Here is a 15,192-nt window from a genome sequence, read left to right on the forward strand (position 1 = left end):
GGGGATGATGACATCCTGGAAGCAGCGGAAGATCACTTTTGAGATGAATACACCACATGTAAGAGATTAAGTTTCACCAGAAATGCCATCATCGGCTTTCCAATTTATTGAATTTTGTATTTTCCTTCCTGAAGTGCAGCCTGTCTGTGAGTGTAAAAGAACAGATTCTTTTGTTACGACTTTAGGGATAACCTCTGCAAGAAAGTAAATGATAACCCTGTTTTGAGCCATTTGTAGGAAAACGGTTTCTTAAACAGATCATCATCTTTGTCGTATTGAACACATATCTGATAATGGAAAAGAACCATGTTGAGACTGCCTCGCCGAGCAGACAGAAGCTGACGGTAGCAGCTGCTCTTCAGAGGTTGGAACCTGGCCTTCCGCCGCACTGTCCTTCTGGACTGCAAAGGGAGCTCCGCAGATGTGTTTAGAAAATGAGTTAATGCAAGAAAACCTTTAGCTAAAATAGCATTTATCAGCATATGCATTAGGCAAAGGTGGCATGTGATTGCTCCATTGCTACACTTGCTAGTAGAGAACTAGAAGACCTGCCCACAGGGTATCTTTTGCCTGGGAGAAATGTCTTAAGCACTCATTATCAACAGAGCCATGGACATTACCATAACAGGATTGTGGCAGTAGGCCAGCCCAGCAGTGCTTCCTATGCATGGTTAGATACACAGCACAACCAGGCCTCAAACTTAGTTGGCATCAGACCGATTTTGGATGTAGGCCTGTACACAAATTCCTGAAAGAGAGTGGTAACCTGGCAGCGATTCCCTGCATGCACTGGGCAGGTTTCTCCAGAATTTGCTCTTTCATAGCTTCACAATTACTTTTAGTGTTTGCTAGACCTTTGCCTAGAAGGGAACCAAGCACTTAGAAATATATGTATTACGTAGGTACATACATGGAGTTAGGGATAGAACATCTAGACATCCTTGCCTGTTACTTATTCTTCGATATCCTGTCCTGCATAGTGTCCCATCAATACTGTGCTTTTGACATTCAGGGGGCACGCCTCTCATTCCAGTAGTTCTTTAATAGACACTCATTTCCTAACACTGGTGCTTCTTTGCCTCTGCTCCTGCACCGACAGTTGTTCCACCTCTATAGATGTCGAGCCCGTTGAATCTCTAAGCTACAGCAGCCACCAGACTGCCTCCGACGTTGTTTCATCTACTACATGTTGCAGGTCCTTCTAACATCTGCTTCTCCACTTTCAAATCAGCATCTCCCTCCTGAATGCTGACCTACGAGTGATGCTACGCCGATTGGGACACCTGCAGATAACATCCTATGCCCACCCTGTGGTGTTGTGTGACAGTAAACCACGTCTACCGGTCTGGATTTATCAATGATATGATTATATTCAAACAGACTTATCACGTTACAATGAATAATGATATGAATAAATGTGCTTTTTATATTTGACACTTATGTCTAAATAACTAAGACATATAACTGTAGAAAGGGGATACCTAAAAGGAAAAATATGTGATAGTACTAGCACTGTAAAATCTGAGCTATGCCTGCCTACAGGCCAGATCTATGTATGAGATGTATGGAATACATAGATTCCACATCTTCTGCTTTGCTGCCATGTCCCAGAATCGTAAGGTGGCTCTCTGATGTCAGTACCTACTGAGCCATAGTAAGTGATGAAAGTATTGGAAAAAAGTGCCACTAAGCAACGTGCACTCAGGCATTTTCATACAGATTCATGCAATAGAGAGCTTCGGTTTGAGGAATGTCGTATGTTTCACTGCCTGTTGCGGACAGTGTGAGGCTTACTGTGTTGTCTTTGGACATCACCACAACAGTTTGTAAGTCTGGCCTTTGAGAAAACCTTAGATGTCTTGCCATATTTATGTTTTTTCAAAGACGTAATTTATAGTATACTTACGCTGAGCAGCTTTCGGTCAGTGGGCTTCATCCATTGACCTGTTAATTTGTCGTTCACATCTTCCTTCCACCTGCAACAGCCTACCGCTTTAGGCAGCGGGTCAGCCCACTTTACACGTTGGCTCCCTTGGGTGACAGCAGAAAGCCGGTGCACATTGTTCATCTCCACCTCAAATGGTTCCTTTCTCTTAAGTGGCAAGGCTGCTTTACATTGTGTTTTCTTGTATTTATGTTTTATATTAGTTTTAATTACCAGATATTTATTTTTGCCTGCCCTTTAAGTGGCAGGTTAGTTGATGCTTTATTTTCTGTCTCCATTTTAAGGTTATTGTTATGAAGTGTTTAAGTGCCTTTGTAACTTTGTGGCTGTCTGGGATTTGAGTGTGTGGTTTGGTGCGGATTATTCTTGTCACCTTCACAAATTTTATTAATAATAAAACACATGGCACATCTGGAAGGCTTCTTATTTCAAAACATCACTAGTAAAGTTTCAACATCAGTTATGTATTTTTAATTTTAATATGTTTATTATAGATACGTGGCAGCCGTGTTTATGTTGCTGTGTGTTTTCATTTCATTCTGTCTGCTTGTATTAAAAGAATAGCCATTATACTTGAGTAGGCCAGATTATATTGGCTTTACCAGTCATTATTTCTGGTGCTACAAATGAATGAGGAAAGGTTTACTGACCAGCTCCTCTTTCTTGTCTGCCCTTCAACAGCAACAAAGGCGGGAGCGAGAGCAGAGGAAGCAGCAGGAGAAGGAACAGCAGAGGCGCATCGAGGACATGCAGGCCATCCGAAGGGAGGAAGAGCGACGGCAAGCGGAGAGAGAGCAGGTACGGAGTTAGCTCTGGGAAGAGGTCTTGCAACAGGCATATGTTTGCAGTATGAGCAAAGTAAGGGCCTGAAGAATTGCACTCCTCCAGTGTTGTCTGTGTTACCTCTTTATCTGGACTTAGTCTTGATTCCAGAGCTTTCGTCATGAAACGTCATAAAGCCGTGTCATGACAGCTTGCGATAAAGGTTTATCCCCGATATGACTATGTATTTTTTTTTTTGATGATGCTCACCAGGAACAGAGAAAGCAACATTGTATGATCAGTGTGGACTACAGTTGCTGACTTTCAGTAGACATATTTTCTTGGTTGCCTGCAGTGAGGCAGTACTCTGAGAGTCCTTGTGTGCAAGACTACAGTTATTTCAAGTCTTCAAGCCATTCCCCTAAAGCAGTGTAGTAATTTTATAAACTGGAAAAAATCCCTTTCCTTAACCTGTTAAGATCAAGAAATAATCATGCCTCTCTACATCAAGAGAAATTGTTATCAATTACTGTGCTACTGATTCTGTAAATTACTGAGTTGCCAATTACTTTAGTAGTCTTTACACTGAAGTCATGGCATCTTTTCTCATTGCCTTTTTTCTCAGTACTGGAATACTTCTAGGCAGTGAGTCCCACTGTGTTTAAGGATTCTCTTTTTGAATAGCTTGGTACCAGTAACATCCTTGTAAAAGTGAGTTATTTGGATTCGTTGTAGTTTTCAAAACTTTAAGTGAATTCTTGAAAGTAACTTGATTTCATACAGAGTCAACCAAGATCCATTCATTATGGAAATTCCAAAGAAGGAATGATAAGCAATCATATGAAACCCACAGGTCATTAATTGATTCATTATAGAAAGCTTGTGTATCCCGGCTCAATCTGTATGGGAATCTCTTATATCCAATGATATTCCTTTTTAGGATTTGACTAAAACCAGTTAGAAGCTAGTTATGGGTTCCCATTGACCTTTGATGATCCATCATAGGGATCCATGGAGCCAGGGAACACACAGTGTGTGATTTCTGTAGAGCAAGAGACTTTCCCTCACAGGAATACCCTATATCTAGTGATGATCTTCGATGATAATGACAAAGCCGGAGACTCTTGTTTTGGACAACAGCTATTTTTTGCCAACTACACTTGTCATCCAAACCAAAACCTGAGCTTGCAACCCTTGAGTCACTACCTCGTAGACCTTGATTGCCTCACATACTCACCACACCTCAAATAACCCACAGTTTAGCTTTCATCAGACATCCAACATCCCTATATGTCAACTTGTAGCATCTCACATCATCTATCTAATCTACTTTACTAAAGGTCCTGTTCCAAGAAACACAAGTTATACAGATCCTCTCAGCATCACACACACAACAAAGCTCTAAGGCCATGTAGATGGGAGTGGTGTAATGAACAGTGCTGTCACATCGCACCACACATACCTAGAAACAAGTAGATAAAAACCAGCAAAAACATGATACAAAACTGATCTGGATTATGTAGAAAAAACTATGCTATGGGCGAGCAATAGACAAGATGATTATGTAGAAAGCACCAGGCTTTGTCCTGCTCAGTGACATCTGTCCCTATATTTCCACGCCTTCCCACACGTATCCAGAGCTCCACTCTCAATTTTGTCAGACTTCTGACGAATTCTAGGAACAATTTTGGTGTGCTAGGGAATGATGATTCCTCCCAGAGCTACATGCCTGCAAAAGACAGATGTCAGTCAGTGACCTGCACAACATGTGTCTTGGTTGACTGGACTCAGAACATGAAGCAAACTAGTAATCACTACATTTGCGCAAGTCCCGCACAAAGTCACAGGCAGTGGCTTGGTCCAGCAACTCTATCCAGCCACTCTGAACCCAAGGAGAAGGCAAAAGGGTGTGATGAGTCGTTAACCTTTGAGGTCTCCGATCACGGAGACATTCCTCAGCTTATGGTGGTGGTGTGTCTTCAATTTTCTGGTCCTTCTGTGACACCGCAGCAGATTGAAGCCTTCAAGGAGGCCCATGCTGAAGATTGTTGGTGCGCTATTGGTACCCTCTGGCGTGCCCTTGGCCCTAAGGGACTGCAGCCGTAAGTGGTTTTAGTACTGATATCTATATTGGATGCCAAATCTTCTTTGGCTCGAACTCAGCCGATGTCACTCTGGGAGAGTACAAAAGCTCAGCGAGTCGTCATACACTGACACAGTGCTCAACGAGTCGTAATTCTCTGACCCAGTGCCTCTACGAGGCAGTACATTCTAGCAAAAGTTCAATTAACTTTTTGGCTCTGATTTAGATCAAAGCACAACCCTGGATGTAGATGATGATGATGATGGTGGTGGTGGTGGTGGTGATGGCTTTCTTTCTCAGCATTGCAGAGATGAGATGGTGCCTTTTACATGGATTTGTAAGAGGCCTGTGTCCATGCCACTTCTCCTGAGATAGGGCCTGATTCACCACTTGGGTCACCAACAGAAGAATGCACCTCCTTTGCAGTGGGGTTCTAGAGGGCAGGTGAGGTTCTTTGCATTTGCAGCTACCCTCAGCTAAAATCTTGACAAATGTTCTTAGATAATTTTTGAAGCCTTGGCCACTTAATACTGAGCCTTTGCTTTCTTTTAATGAGGTCCTTACCAAAACAGCAAGGTCTCCCAGTCAAGGATTCTTTGTCAGCCCTTTCAGTCTTTGTACTTTTACCTCCGTACTAATCCTTTATAAATCTGTTGCAATTAAATTTATAAAAGGTTTGAGAGACCGATTTCTTCCCAAGCCCGTTTGTGATGCCACAGTGGGACGTTAGCCTGGGAAGCTTCTGATGTGTGTGCCGTCAAACATATGCATACTTGCTCGCTGCATCTCTTGATTTTAAAAACTATCTTCTCATAGTGATTGTCAGCTCATCGCATCAATGAACTCTCGTCCATTTCAGTACAACCATCATATGCCATATTTTTCCTGGATATGTGGGTACTGCGGATTTGGCAGCATTCTCCCCAAATGTTAGGACTCCCTTTCATGTTGGACAATTTATCACTCTGCTCGCATTCTTTTTTTCCACCGTAGACCTCAAAAGAGAAGGAGAGGTTCTGCCAGCTGGCCGCAAACAGGCTTTGAGTTTATATTTTGATTTACCAAGAAACATGTGTGGACAGTCAGCTTTTTGTGGGATTCTATGTGGGGAGAAAAGGCAAGGCTGTGCAGAAGCGGACCTTGTGGAGGTGGATTGTCCTCTGCATCAAGTTCTGCTACGCGGTGGCCAAGAAAAACACCCCAGCAGGTCTGAGAGCCCATTTAACCAGGGCTAAGGCTGCTACTGCTGTGCTACCTTATGGAGTGCCTGTCGCTGACATCTACCTGGATGCGTCATGGGCATTGCTGCATATAATCAAGTCATGAAGATCTGCTGCCTTGACTGCCAGGTCCGGCAGGCGGGCATGTGGTCACTCAGTCTTTCAGGCCTTTTAGGTCTGTCTACTCCACAGCCCCTCCACTTGGGGAGTTAGTGCTCTAGTATCTATTCTGAAGGTGAGCAGTTTGTAGTTAGAAGTTTATGTCAGAAGAACAAGTTACTTGCTTTCAGTAATGCTTGTTCTGGTGGACACTCTAGCCACGGACCCCTCACTGTCCTCCCACCTCTGCGTTCTGTAGAGTGGCCTTTTTTTTACCATTTAAAAATATTGCAATTTGTTATTCAGCACAGTGATACCAACAATTGTTCATGCTTCACATCTGAGGGCACAGAAAGGGAAAAACAAGAAACTGACGTCAGCGATTCTATGCGGCTCGACTCTCTTATTTCTGGGGTGGTACATAGCCACACAGCGCCACCAATTGGTTCCTGGGGATCACGGCTAAGAAAGATACCTGGATCCAGTCGTGCTCCTGAGGAGTATTCCAAGGTGAGGTGTATGCGGTTAGGTAGAGTACCCACCAGAAAGTAAGTTGTTCTTTTGCAGCAATTGTGATCAGAACTGAGCTTTTCACGTCTGATGAGCATTGCCTTCTTTTGCTGCTGCTCTGTGAATCTCGTCTTCAACAATTTTACTATAAACTATTCCCTGTGAAGTTTTCCAGTACGGTATGTTTCCATCCTCCCTCTATTTCCATTCCTTTTGCCCATCCATTGTTCCCGTGTGCACTCATTTTGCAGCGGTAGCTGCATTTGACATTATGGGGGTCATTCCTGACCGCCAGGGTGGATGACCACGGAAGCACCGCCAACAGGCTGGCGGTGCTTCCCTGCCCATTCTGACCGCGGCGGTAAAGCCGCGGTCAGAAAAGGGGATCCGGCGGTTTCCCGCCGGATTTCCCCTGTCCGGGCTGAATCTCCATGGCGGCGCTGCTCCGAACCCCTTCCCGCCACCCTGTTTCTGGCGGTTTTTACCGCCAGGAACAGGATGGCGGGAACGGGTGTCGTGGGGCCCCTGCACTGCCCATGCCACTGGCATGGGCAGTGCAGGGGCCCCCTAACAGGGCCCCAGCATGATTTTCACTGTCTGCTTAGCAGACAGTGAAAATCAAGACGGGTGCAACTGCACCCTTCGCACCCCTGCAACACCGTCGGCTCCATTCGGAGCCGGCTTCTGGGTTGCAGGGCCTTTCCCGCTGGGCCGGCGGGCACTCCCTTGGCGGGCGCTAGCCGGCCCAGCGGGAAAGCCAGAATGGCCTCCGCGGTATTTTGACCGCAGAGCGGCCAATTGGCGGTTTCCGCTTGGCGGGCGGCGCCCGCCAATATTGGAATGACCCCCTATGTATGGAAGCTCTTTTTCTGTTGACACAGTTCACCATTTTTGTTCACTGATGAACGTACATTTTTTTCAAGACTTTTACCGATTCATGGCTTGAAGAAAGATTTGCACTACACATGCATATTACCTTAATTTTAAATATGCTGAGGGTTTGTAAACGTGTGACTGATTTAAAGTTTGGGATCCTGGAAAGGCATTTGCAGTATAAGCCCCTGTTGATTACTTATTGGATTTGGTTAACATCTGTAATGAAAGTGAATAGAAAAGAAGACAAAAAAACTGAATCAGCAATCTGAGTGCCCTTGTTTCTCCAGCCTTCTTGCCAGGAGGTGTGATGCAGAAAGCGGCCATACCGCTTTCCACTGCAAACACAGAATCATTTCAACGGCGTCTTTGGATGAATGAATGACCATCATCAATAGTTTTCCAGAGTATCTAGTCCAAGAAGTTGCCATTCTTAGAGCAGATCTCACTTGCCAGTAACTTCATAAGAAATTACTCAGCTGATTTTGAACATTTCTACTTTTCCTCCTTTAACTCCGTTAATCGTCACAGTATTTTGGGCACTGCTAAACAACGTCTTCTTGCTAGTTCTTGTTTACCGAGAGCCAGCTCCGGCAGGGACTTTAGTGGCCATCCTTTGATTCTTGAAAGAGTCGTGTATTGAGCCATTAAGCAAGCAGAGTTCCTGATGTGCGAAGGTGACAAGTGTGATGTGTGGTTTTCTTGGGTTTACATCCTTGCTCCAGAAGGGACTCCGTGAAGCGTCACAGCACCAGTGGTACACGTACTAATCCCACAGCCTCCTTGCATTACTCAGCTCTTCCCTGATCTCCACCGTGCTGCCCAGTATTACGGTCTCTCGCCTTCACCTGCGTAGCACCCTCTTGAGCTTTTTTTCTTCTCCCTGATTTCCTCCCCATCTGCCATGATCACAATCGTCCTGTCGTCCCAGGATTTTCCCCCAGGGTGACCAGAGTGGTTAAGGGCGCTTTGCCTGTTTGATCTTTTCAGTGACCAGAGGCCCTTGGTTGAGAACCCCTGTACTTTTCCTTCTAATAGCCTAAGCCACAGTACTTGAAAACCATCACAACTCACATCAGCATCAGATACCAAGATCATTGGAAAAACAATGGGAAAAGACAAACAAATACATTGATAAGATGCAATCTCATGCCAGAATTTATAAAACCACTTTTGCTCATTGATCATCATACTCCCAGTTTTGCTTCCCACTTTGGTCGTTTTTACTTGTTTCGAAACTGTAAAACAAACGTCCTTTGGCCGTGCATCACCATCACCCCTTGCTCTGTTTAAAAACACCTGAAAAGTCACTTCCATAGCTTAGGCATTTGCTGCTACTCTGTCTGGTGTTTCATAAATTATTTACTCTTACATAAGTTTGTGCAAAAATCTTTGGGTGACAACGCTTTAAATTAAACCCTTATCTAAATACAAAGAAATAAAATAAATTGCAGCCATGTCAAAAGGTGGACTGACAAATTCTGCACTCTAGTGAAGATGCATAGGTAATGGGACACCCTTAGGGGGGACAATTTCTAGAGTCCAACGTGGACAGCACTAGAGCCAGAACCATAAAGTCTCTATAAGGGTTAGTAAATAGGGGGAAGTCCTTTTCACCAGGTAGTGGAAGTAAAATGCTGCATCTCAGGAGCTCAGATTTGCACTTCTTTAGTGAGATCATATCTATCACAACTTATAACATTAATCAGAATCCCACGTTTGTGACCATGGTAGGAGCTGGACAAAAGCCAGAGTCGAATGTTCAGACTCATGGGCCCAGACTTTGTTGTTAAAAGCCCCTTACAATTAGCCCTCCTTTTGTGAAGTGTAACTCTGTTATGTTACTCATTCATCTGTCAGTGTCCCGAAGACATGGGCCAACAGCCCGGTTTAAGTTTTGTCTAAAGAAGCGATAGGTTCTGGTGGCTGAATCGCATTAGCATGATGGCACTTACACTTTAAAAACTAAAAGGTCTGCAGTAGTCTTAAAAGGTGTTAGGTCACCTTCTGTATACTGAGAAGCGAGCCTCCAACGTGGCTTATAAGTCAAATAAGGTATGTGTCGGGAGTTTCACTGATGTCGGGATTGATTACTGTCTGCTCCTAATATTGCAAAATGAGGTTTGCCTGATATTAAATGTCTTTGCTCCCCTTTAAGTCAGAGGTTATGTATCCAAAGCATGCATTCTCTGAGCAGACACCAGCCACAGAACAGTTGTTTCAGGCGAGTTGTCTTTAGTTGTTGTATCAGAAGTGATCAGAGGCACATGCCTGGACTCATCCTCCGCTGTCATACTCGGGCGCTGCTCTCTTGGCCTCGTATCTCATCTTTCATGAAGGGGGTGATAAGAACGATCAAGCTTCATGTTGTGCCTTATTCTTACTGACTACTGAAGTTATCAAATGTTAGGGAACCCTCTGCTAGAATTACATTTAATGACAACAATTCAAGTTTTGGGCGAATAATTGAAATTTGAGGCAGTAGATTTAATTGGGTGAGCTTCTGATGAGCCTTTTTCACACCTCTTGTGAGATCAACTTCAAAAATATATAGTGTACCTTAAGAAAAAGCAGGACTTGCAGCAAACGTCTCCTCAATGGTTTCCATGGATTAAACTCTTAAGAATCTTGTCAAGCAACCAGGAACTACTATATAACGGCAAATAGTAGATACATTGTTTTAGACTGTGTGAGCATCCCATCACGTGTTGAAATCCAAAGACTGGCTACTCTTGTTCACACATAAGGAATTGGTGTCCCAGCCTTATATTCAAACATGAAAGATTTAAAATGCATCCAATAGTCACTATGTAAAGCACACGCGGTTCTCAAAGGGGAAGCAGTTTTCTCTCCAATGACAGGAGCAGACGTGTGCTTCTCACATCTGATCCTACGTGATGATGGCTTTCAGCCTTTAACCTGCTGTAGGTCTTGTATTTCTCTGCAGGTTCAAGTGGTTGATAATGGACTTTGAGCACAGACGTTTGATACCTGTGTTCGTCCCCTGGCAGATGTGGAAAGCTTCTCTTTTCTCTTATGCAGATGATACTCAGATTATCTTCTTCCTTACAGCTAAGAACGTTCACAGCTCAGCCACCATGATGAGAAACAATTCCCTGAAACTAAATGGAGACAAGACAGAAGTTATGTTGGTGGGCAGTAACCCTCATCTTTGGGGTCCCCATCACTGGCAGATATCCTTGGAACTGCTCACGTTCCTGGCTCTGTGGTTAAGAACCTCAGATCGTGGCTTGATGAATGGCTTTCAATGAAACATCAAATTTTGAAGGTAGCCTCTCCCTGCTTTGATGTCTCACTGCTTGTCTTTGTCGAGCGAACAGTAATTCAGGCTCTGATTCTGTGCAAACTAGACTAGGGCAACATTCTTTATCTTGGGGCCTCCAGTGCCTCGATCAAGTACCTGCGAGTTGCCAAGAATGCTGCTGCTAGGTTGCTTTTCCATCTCTCTAAGTCTTCTTCCATGCCCAGTCTTCTTCGAAACCTCCACTGGCACCTGGCGGATAAACAAATCCAGTTCAGAGCATTGAGCTACATGGACAAAGCCATGTCTGATTCAGGTCCGCGCTACTTAAGGGTGGCTCACTACCTTCCCAGGAGTCCTCTCTGATCTGGTAATTATAATCTCAGTACAGTTCCGAGTATCCGGAGAACTCGTCAGGGCAGCCGATCTTTCACTTACTGGGTCCTAAGCTGTGGAATACATTACTTGTCTCGATGAGAAGATGCTAATCCCTCAGCGTGTTTCGGAGACTTCTGAAGACCTGGCTCTTGTAACTCAACTGCTGGTTCTTTGTTCCTTAATGCCTTACGCTACATGCCTGGCCTGGGAGTCATCATTGCTCCTGTATCATCATCGTAATAACACCCAGCTGGGCTTGTGGAGGACCAGCATTAGTGAATTGAGCATTTTCAATTACATTTTGTCTCATCTGTGAGAAATCTTCAGTCACTGAGAATTGAGATATTATTAACTAACAATGTGGGATTAATGTAGGTGATGATGTCGTAGCTGTTGCGGTTTGTGACGCATAATGAGCAGGTGTTACTATTACCCTTTTTCATAATACTTAGTATTGCATCTGATTATGTATTACCTTCTTTCTTCGGCGTTACCCAGAGATCTCCTATAGATCTCTGCAATGTAACCAGGAGGCTTTTAGCATGAGTCGTCTGTAGTAGTAGTAGATACTTTATTTGGCCGTAAAAGACCATCAAAGTGCAAATAAATTACATTACATTTAAGACAATTTTTCTGATAAAACTTAAAAAAAACATATTTAAAAAGTGAGGGTCCCTCTGATGTAGTCTTTTTGATTGTCTCAGTCTTAGTAGTGTGCAGAGACCGCGGCACCCCAAACAGGGGTTTGGTGTCTCGATTGCCAAGGGTCCCACAATATATATCATCAGTTCTACTTTAAGAACGTCTGGTATCGAAAGTAAGGTTACCCAAACAAATGTTTACCTTCTTGGGGTAAAGACTTTTGGTGCCTGCACCAAAATGACAGCAAGAATCTGCTTACCGAGAACACAATTGCTACTGATGTATCTTATTTTAATATTCTTAAAGCGTGCAGGTGATGTATTGTCCCAAGATTTGTGCAAAATGGGCGGATCCATCTCCTGCATGGTTCGCTGTACTCTGGGCATGCAAATAAAACATGGGCTTAGGTCTCGTTAGCTTGGTCACATGCGCTCAAGGTGGTAACCCTGTTCCACCTGCTGGTGAGGGGGCGTAGAGGAAGTGAGCCAATCCTGAACCATATATCAAGATTTTTGGCAAGCGCCGGAGTGACCTTATCAAGAAATGGTTCGAAACAAGGGGACAACTTTATCTCCAGGAATCTGCTTAACATAGGTCCATTGGTACCTGCCAAAACTGATTTCTCGTTGACAAACTCCCAGTAATGATTTTGAGGTACCTGTATGTCAGTTTTAAGTAGACAGTGGGGCTCATCCCAGAATCTGTCCAAGCTCAGTCTACTAAACCGCTCGTGCACGGACTTCATCCAGGTATGCGGCTCGTATTGGCGGGAGTTACCGAATCCCCTAGTGAGTCCCTATAACAGCTTAGTTCGTCGGTAGACCACAGGCGGACCCAGTAGATGAGCGGTCTCAAGGCTGCCACGTTTGCTATTCTGTGTAAATTTAGGTCTAGTGAAGTGGAGTCAGTGGCATGCTTGCTGGTAATTTTAAATGTTTTCCTTATAAATTTATTTTCAGCTGTAGCTAAACTGTCCATGTTAGTATGACCCCACGGTTCTGCACCAAATAAGGCAGCCCCCTTGCCTTGGCTTGATAGCCTGCCTGAGGTGGAGAGACCGATCGTGAACTGGTGGCATTGTAGATTCTAATGATGGCGTTGGAACTATGCTCGGTTACTAGGGAGGACTTGGATAACTGAGGCAGCCACTTGAAATTGCTGGTTAATTTGAATCCCAAGTATTCAATAGATGTAATGCTCTCCAGTATTTCTCCACCCGCTCTAATTTGCCTCATCTTGGTTCTCCTTTGTCCAAAGATCATGTATTTTGTCTTACCTACATTCGGCTCTATTCCTCTTGAGTTACAAAAGTTAATGAATTTATCAATTAGGACCTGGAGCGCCATTGGCAATTTTGAGAATAGGATTTTTTTCATAATTCGTTGTGGGTGCATCATTTTTACCGTTGCTGAGTTCCTTCGCCACTTCATTCACATAAAGAGTGAATAAGCGGGCGAGAGTACGCACCCTATGCGTACTCCGCCTCTGATGGCAAATTTATCTGCTAATTCTCCCCTTTTGTCCTATTGCATCTGATCATAGTTATTCGCATATAGCCTCATGATCAGTGCAAGCAGATTTGATGGAATTCCCATATTCTGGAATACTTGCCACAGTATGTTGCGGGATAGAGTGAAAAGCGGCCTTAAGGTCTACAAATGCTAGATAAAGTTTCTGCCTTGCTAATAGCACATATTTCCAATACAGACCAGCCAACCTAAAAACTTGGTCCGTAGTACTGGTCTTGGGTGGAATCCTGCCTGTAATGGGGTCAGGATTTTCTCATCTTCAACCCACGTAAGCAATTTCTCTAGAACTTGCCTAGCGAAACTTTTCACTGTCAATGAGGCTTATTGGTCTATAGTTGGAAGGGCAGCTATCATCCCTGGTTTTGTAGATCGGTATAATCTCAGCGCCCCTCCATGTTTCTGACACGTCCCCTCCCCTAGAGATTGCATTAGTTAGTAAATTTATGTGCCAACCCCAGACTAGCGTCTCAGATTTATATAGGTCTCCTGGAATTTTGTCTGGGCCAGGTGCTTTGGCGCGCTTTAGGGCATTTATTGCTCTGTCTGTGCCAGCTAAGCTAAACTCAACCCATCTCTCCCTTAGTGACTTCCCACAGGCAGTCCCCCCTCGGGGCACTTCATCCTCATTACACTCGTAGTCCAAGGTATCCTCGCATGCATAGAGATTGGAAAAAATGGGAGACCCAGCTGTCAGGATTTATGTGATAATGGAAAGAGTTCATGCAGTCCGACCCTGCTGATGTTGCCAACTTCCAAAAAGTCCATGTAGCTCTTTCAGCTGCTTCCAACATGTCAAACCAAATTCGGTCATCCCTCCCCTTTTTTGCAGTTTGAATAGCTCTGCCATAATCCCGCCTGGCTTCTTTAAAGCCCTCTCTATGTCACCCTCCTCTAGGGCCTTTTCCTAGTGGGATTTTGCAATTTTGCAATCTGCATTAAACCAAGCCACCATCTTGCACTTTACCACCTTCCTGTGATTGTCCCTAAGAAACAGTTCTTTAAGTTTAGTGAGCAGCTGATTGTGCACATCTATAATCGGGATATCTGAGGGATGTATTCAGAGAGATAGAGGACAAAAGATCATAGATCTTTAGATATGTGTCCTTAGTAGTCACCATAGCGGGCCAGGAACAGTAACGGCTATTGCTACCTACGACAACTTCGGAAACCGTCATCTCGTAGGTTTTGTTTACTTTCCTCGCCGCATCCCCTGATAGCGATAAAAACAAGGAGTTTTGGTCGCTCCCCAAGCGGTTTTCAACTACCGTGTCTCCTTAAAGACCCCACAGTCTTACATCTGATACGATATAATCTATGACACTGGAGTGGTTGCCCCTCTTGAACGTTTTGCCCATCCCAAGGTCAGATGCTGTGCGCCCTTTGCAGGTTCTTAATCCCCTGCTGGCCATCAGGGATATTATTCTAAGGGCAGTAATCAAATGATTGCAGCAAGGTTTTCCAACCATAGGGGGAATATTCCACACTTCACCCTCTGGTTCAGTGACCTCTTTCAAGAGGGGGGACGGCTCTAATGTTGTGTTAAAATCTCTCGCCAGTGAGATTCTTGTGTCAGTATCAAGATTTTCTAGTGTCTCCTCTAACAGAGTTAAAATGGGGGCCTCATTGCTACCTGACCACTTTCTCACGTAGATGTTAATGAAAGCAATGCATATACCGGAGGAAAAAGTTATAGAGATGCCTAAAATGTCAGGTGAATCTATATGCATGATCTTGCGGGGTTAGGTGGATCACTCCTTAGTAAAATCTGCAATCCCTGCTGGCTCTCCCAGACTTCTGAGGTGGTTTAGCCTCTATACTATAGGATGTGAACCCATTGATAAATATTTTTTCTGTAGCCCAGATCTCTTGCAACATACAGATGTCACATT

General features: G+C 44.2%; 1 protein-coding gene across 7 annotated transcripts in view; it reads left to right on the forward strand.

Annotated features, from left to right (window-relative positions):
• The window catches only part of MINK1 (misshapen like kinase 1), a 503,992-nt gene that overhangs the window by 279,424 nt on the left and 209,376 nt on the right, over positions 1 to 15,192 (forward strand). For all 7 annotated transcript variants that reach the window (XM_069215741.1, XM_069215740.1, XM_069215743.1 and 4 more), the window contains exon 13: positions 2,627 to 2,743. In XM_069215741.1, coding sequence (XP_069071842.1) covers positions 2,627 to 2,743 — 117 coding nt within the window. The remainder of the gene's footprint in view (positions 1 to 2,626; positions 2,744 to 15,192) is intronic.

The sequence above is a fragment of the Pleurodeles waltl genome, chromosome 12 (genome assembly GCF_031143425.1).
Source record: "Pleurodeles waltl isolate 20211129_DDA chromosome 12, aPleWal1.hap1.20221129, whole genome shotgun sequence".
In the NCBI taxonomy this organism is placed as follows: domain Eukaryota; kingdom Metazoa; phylum Chordata; class Amphibia; order Caudata; family Salamandridae; genus Pleurodeles; species Pleurodeles waltl.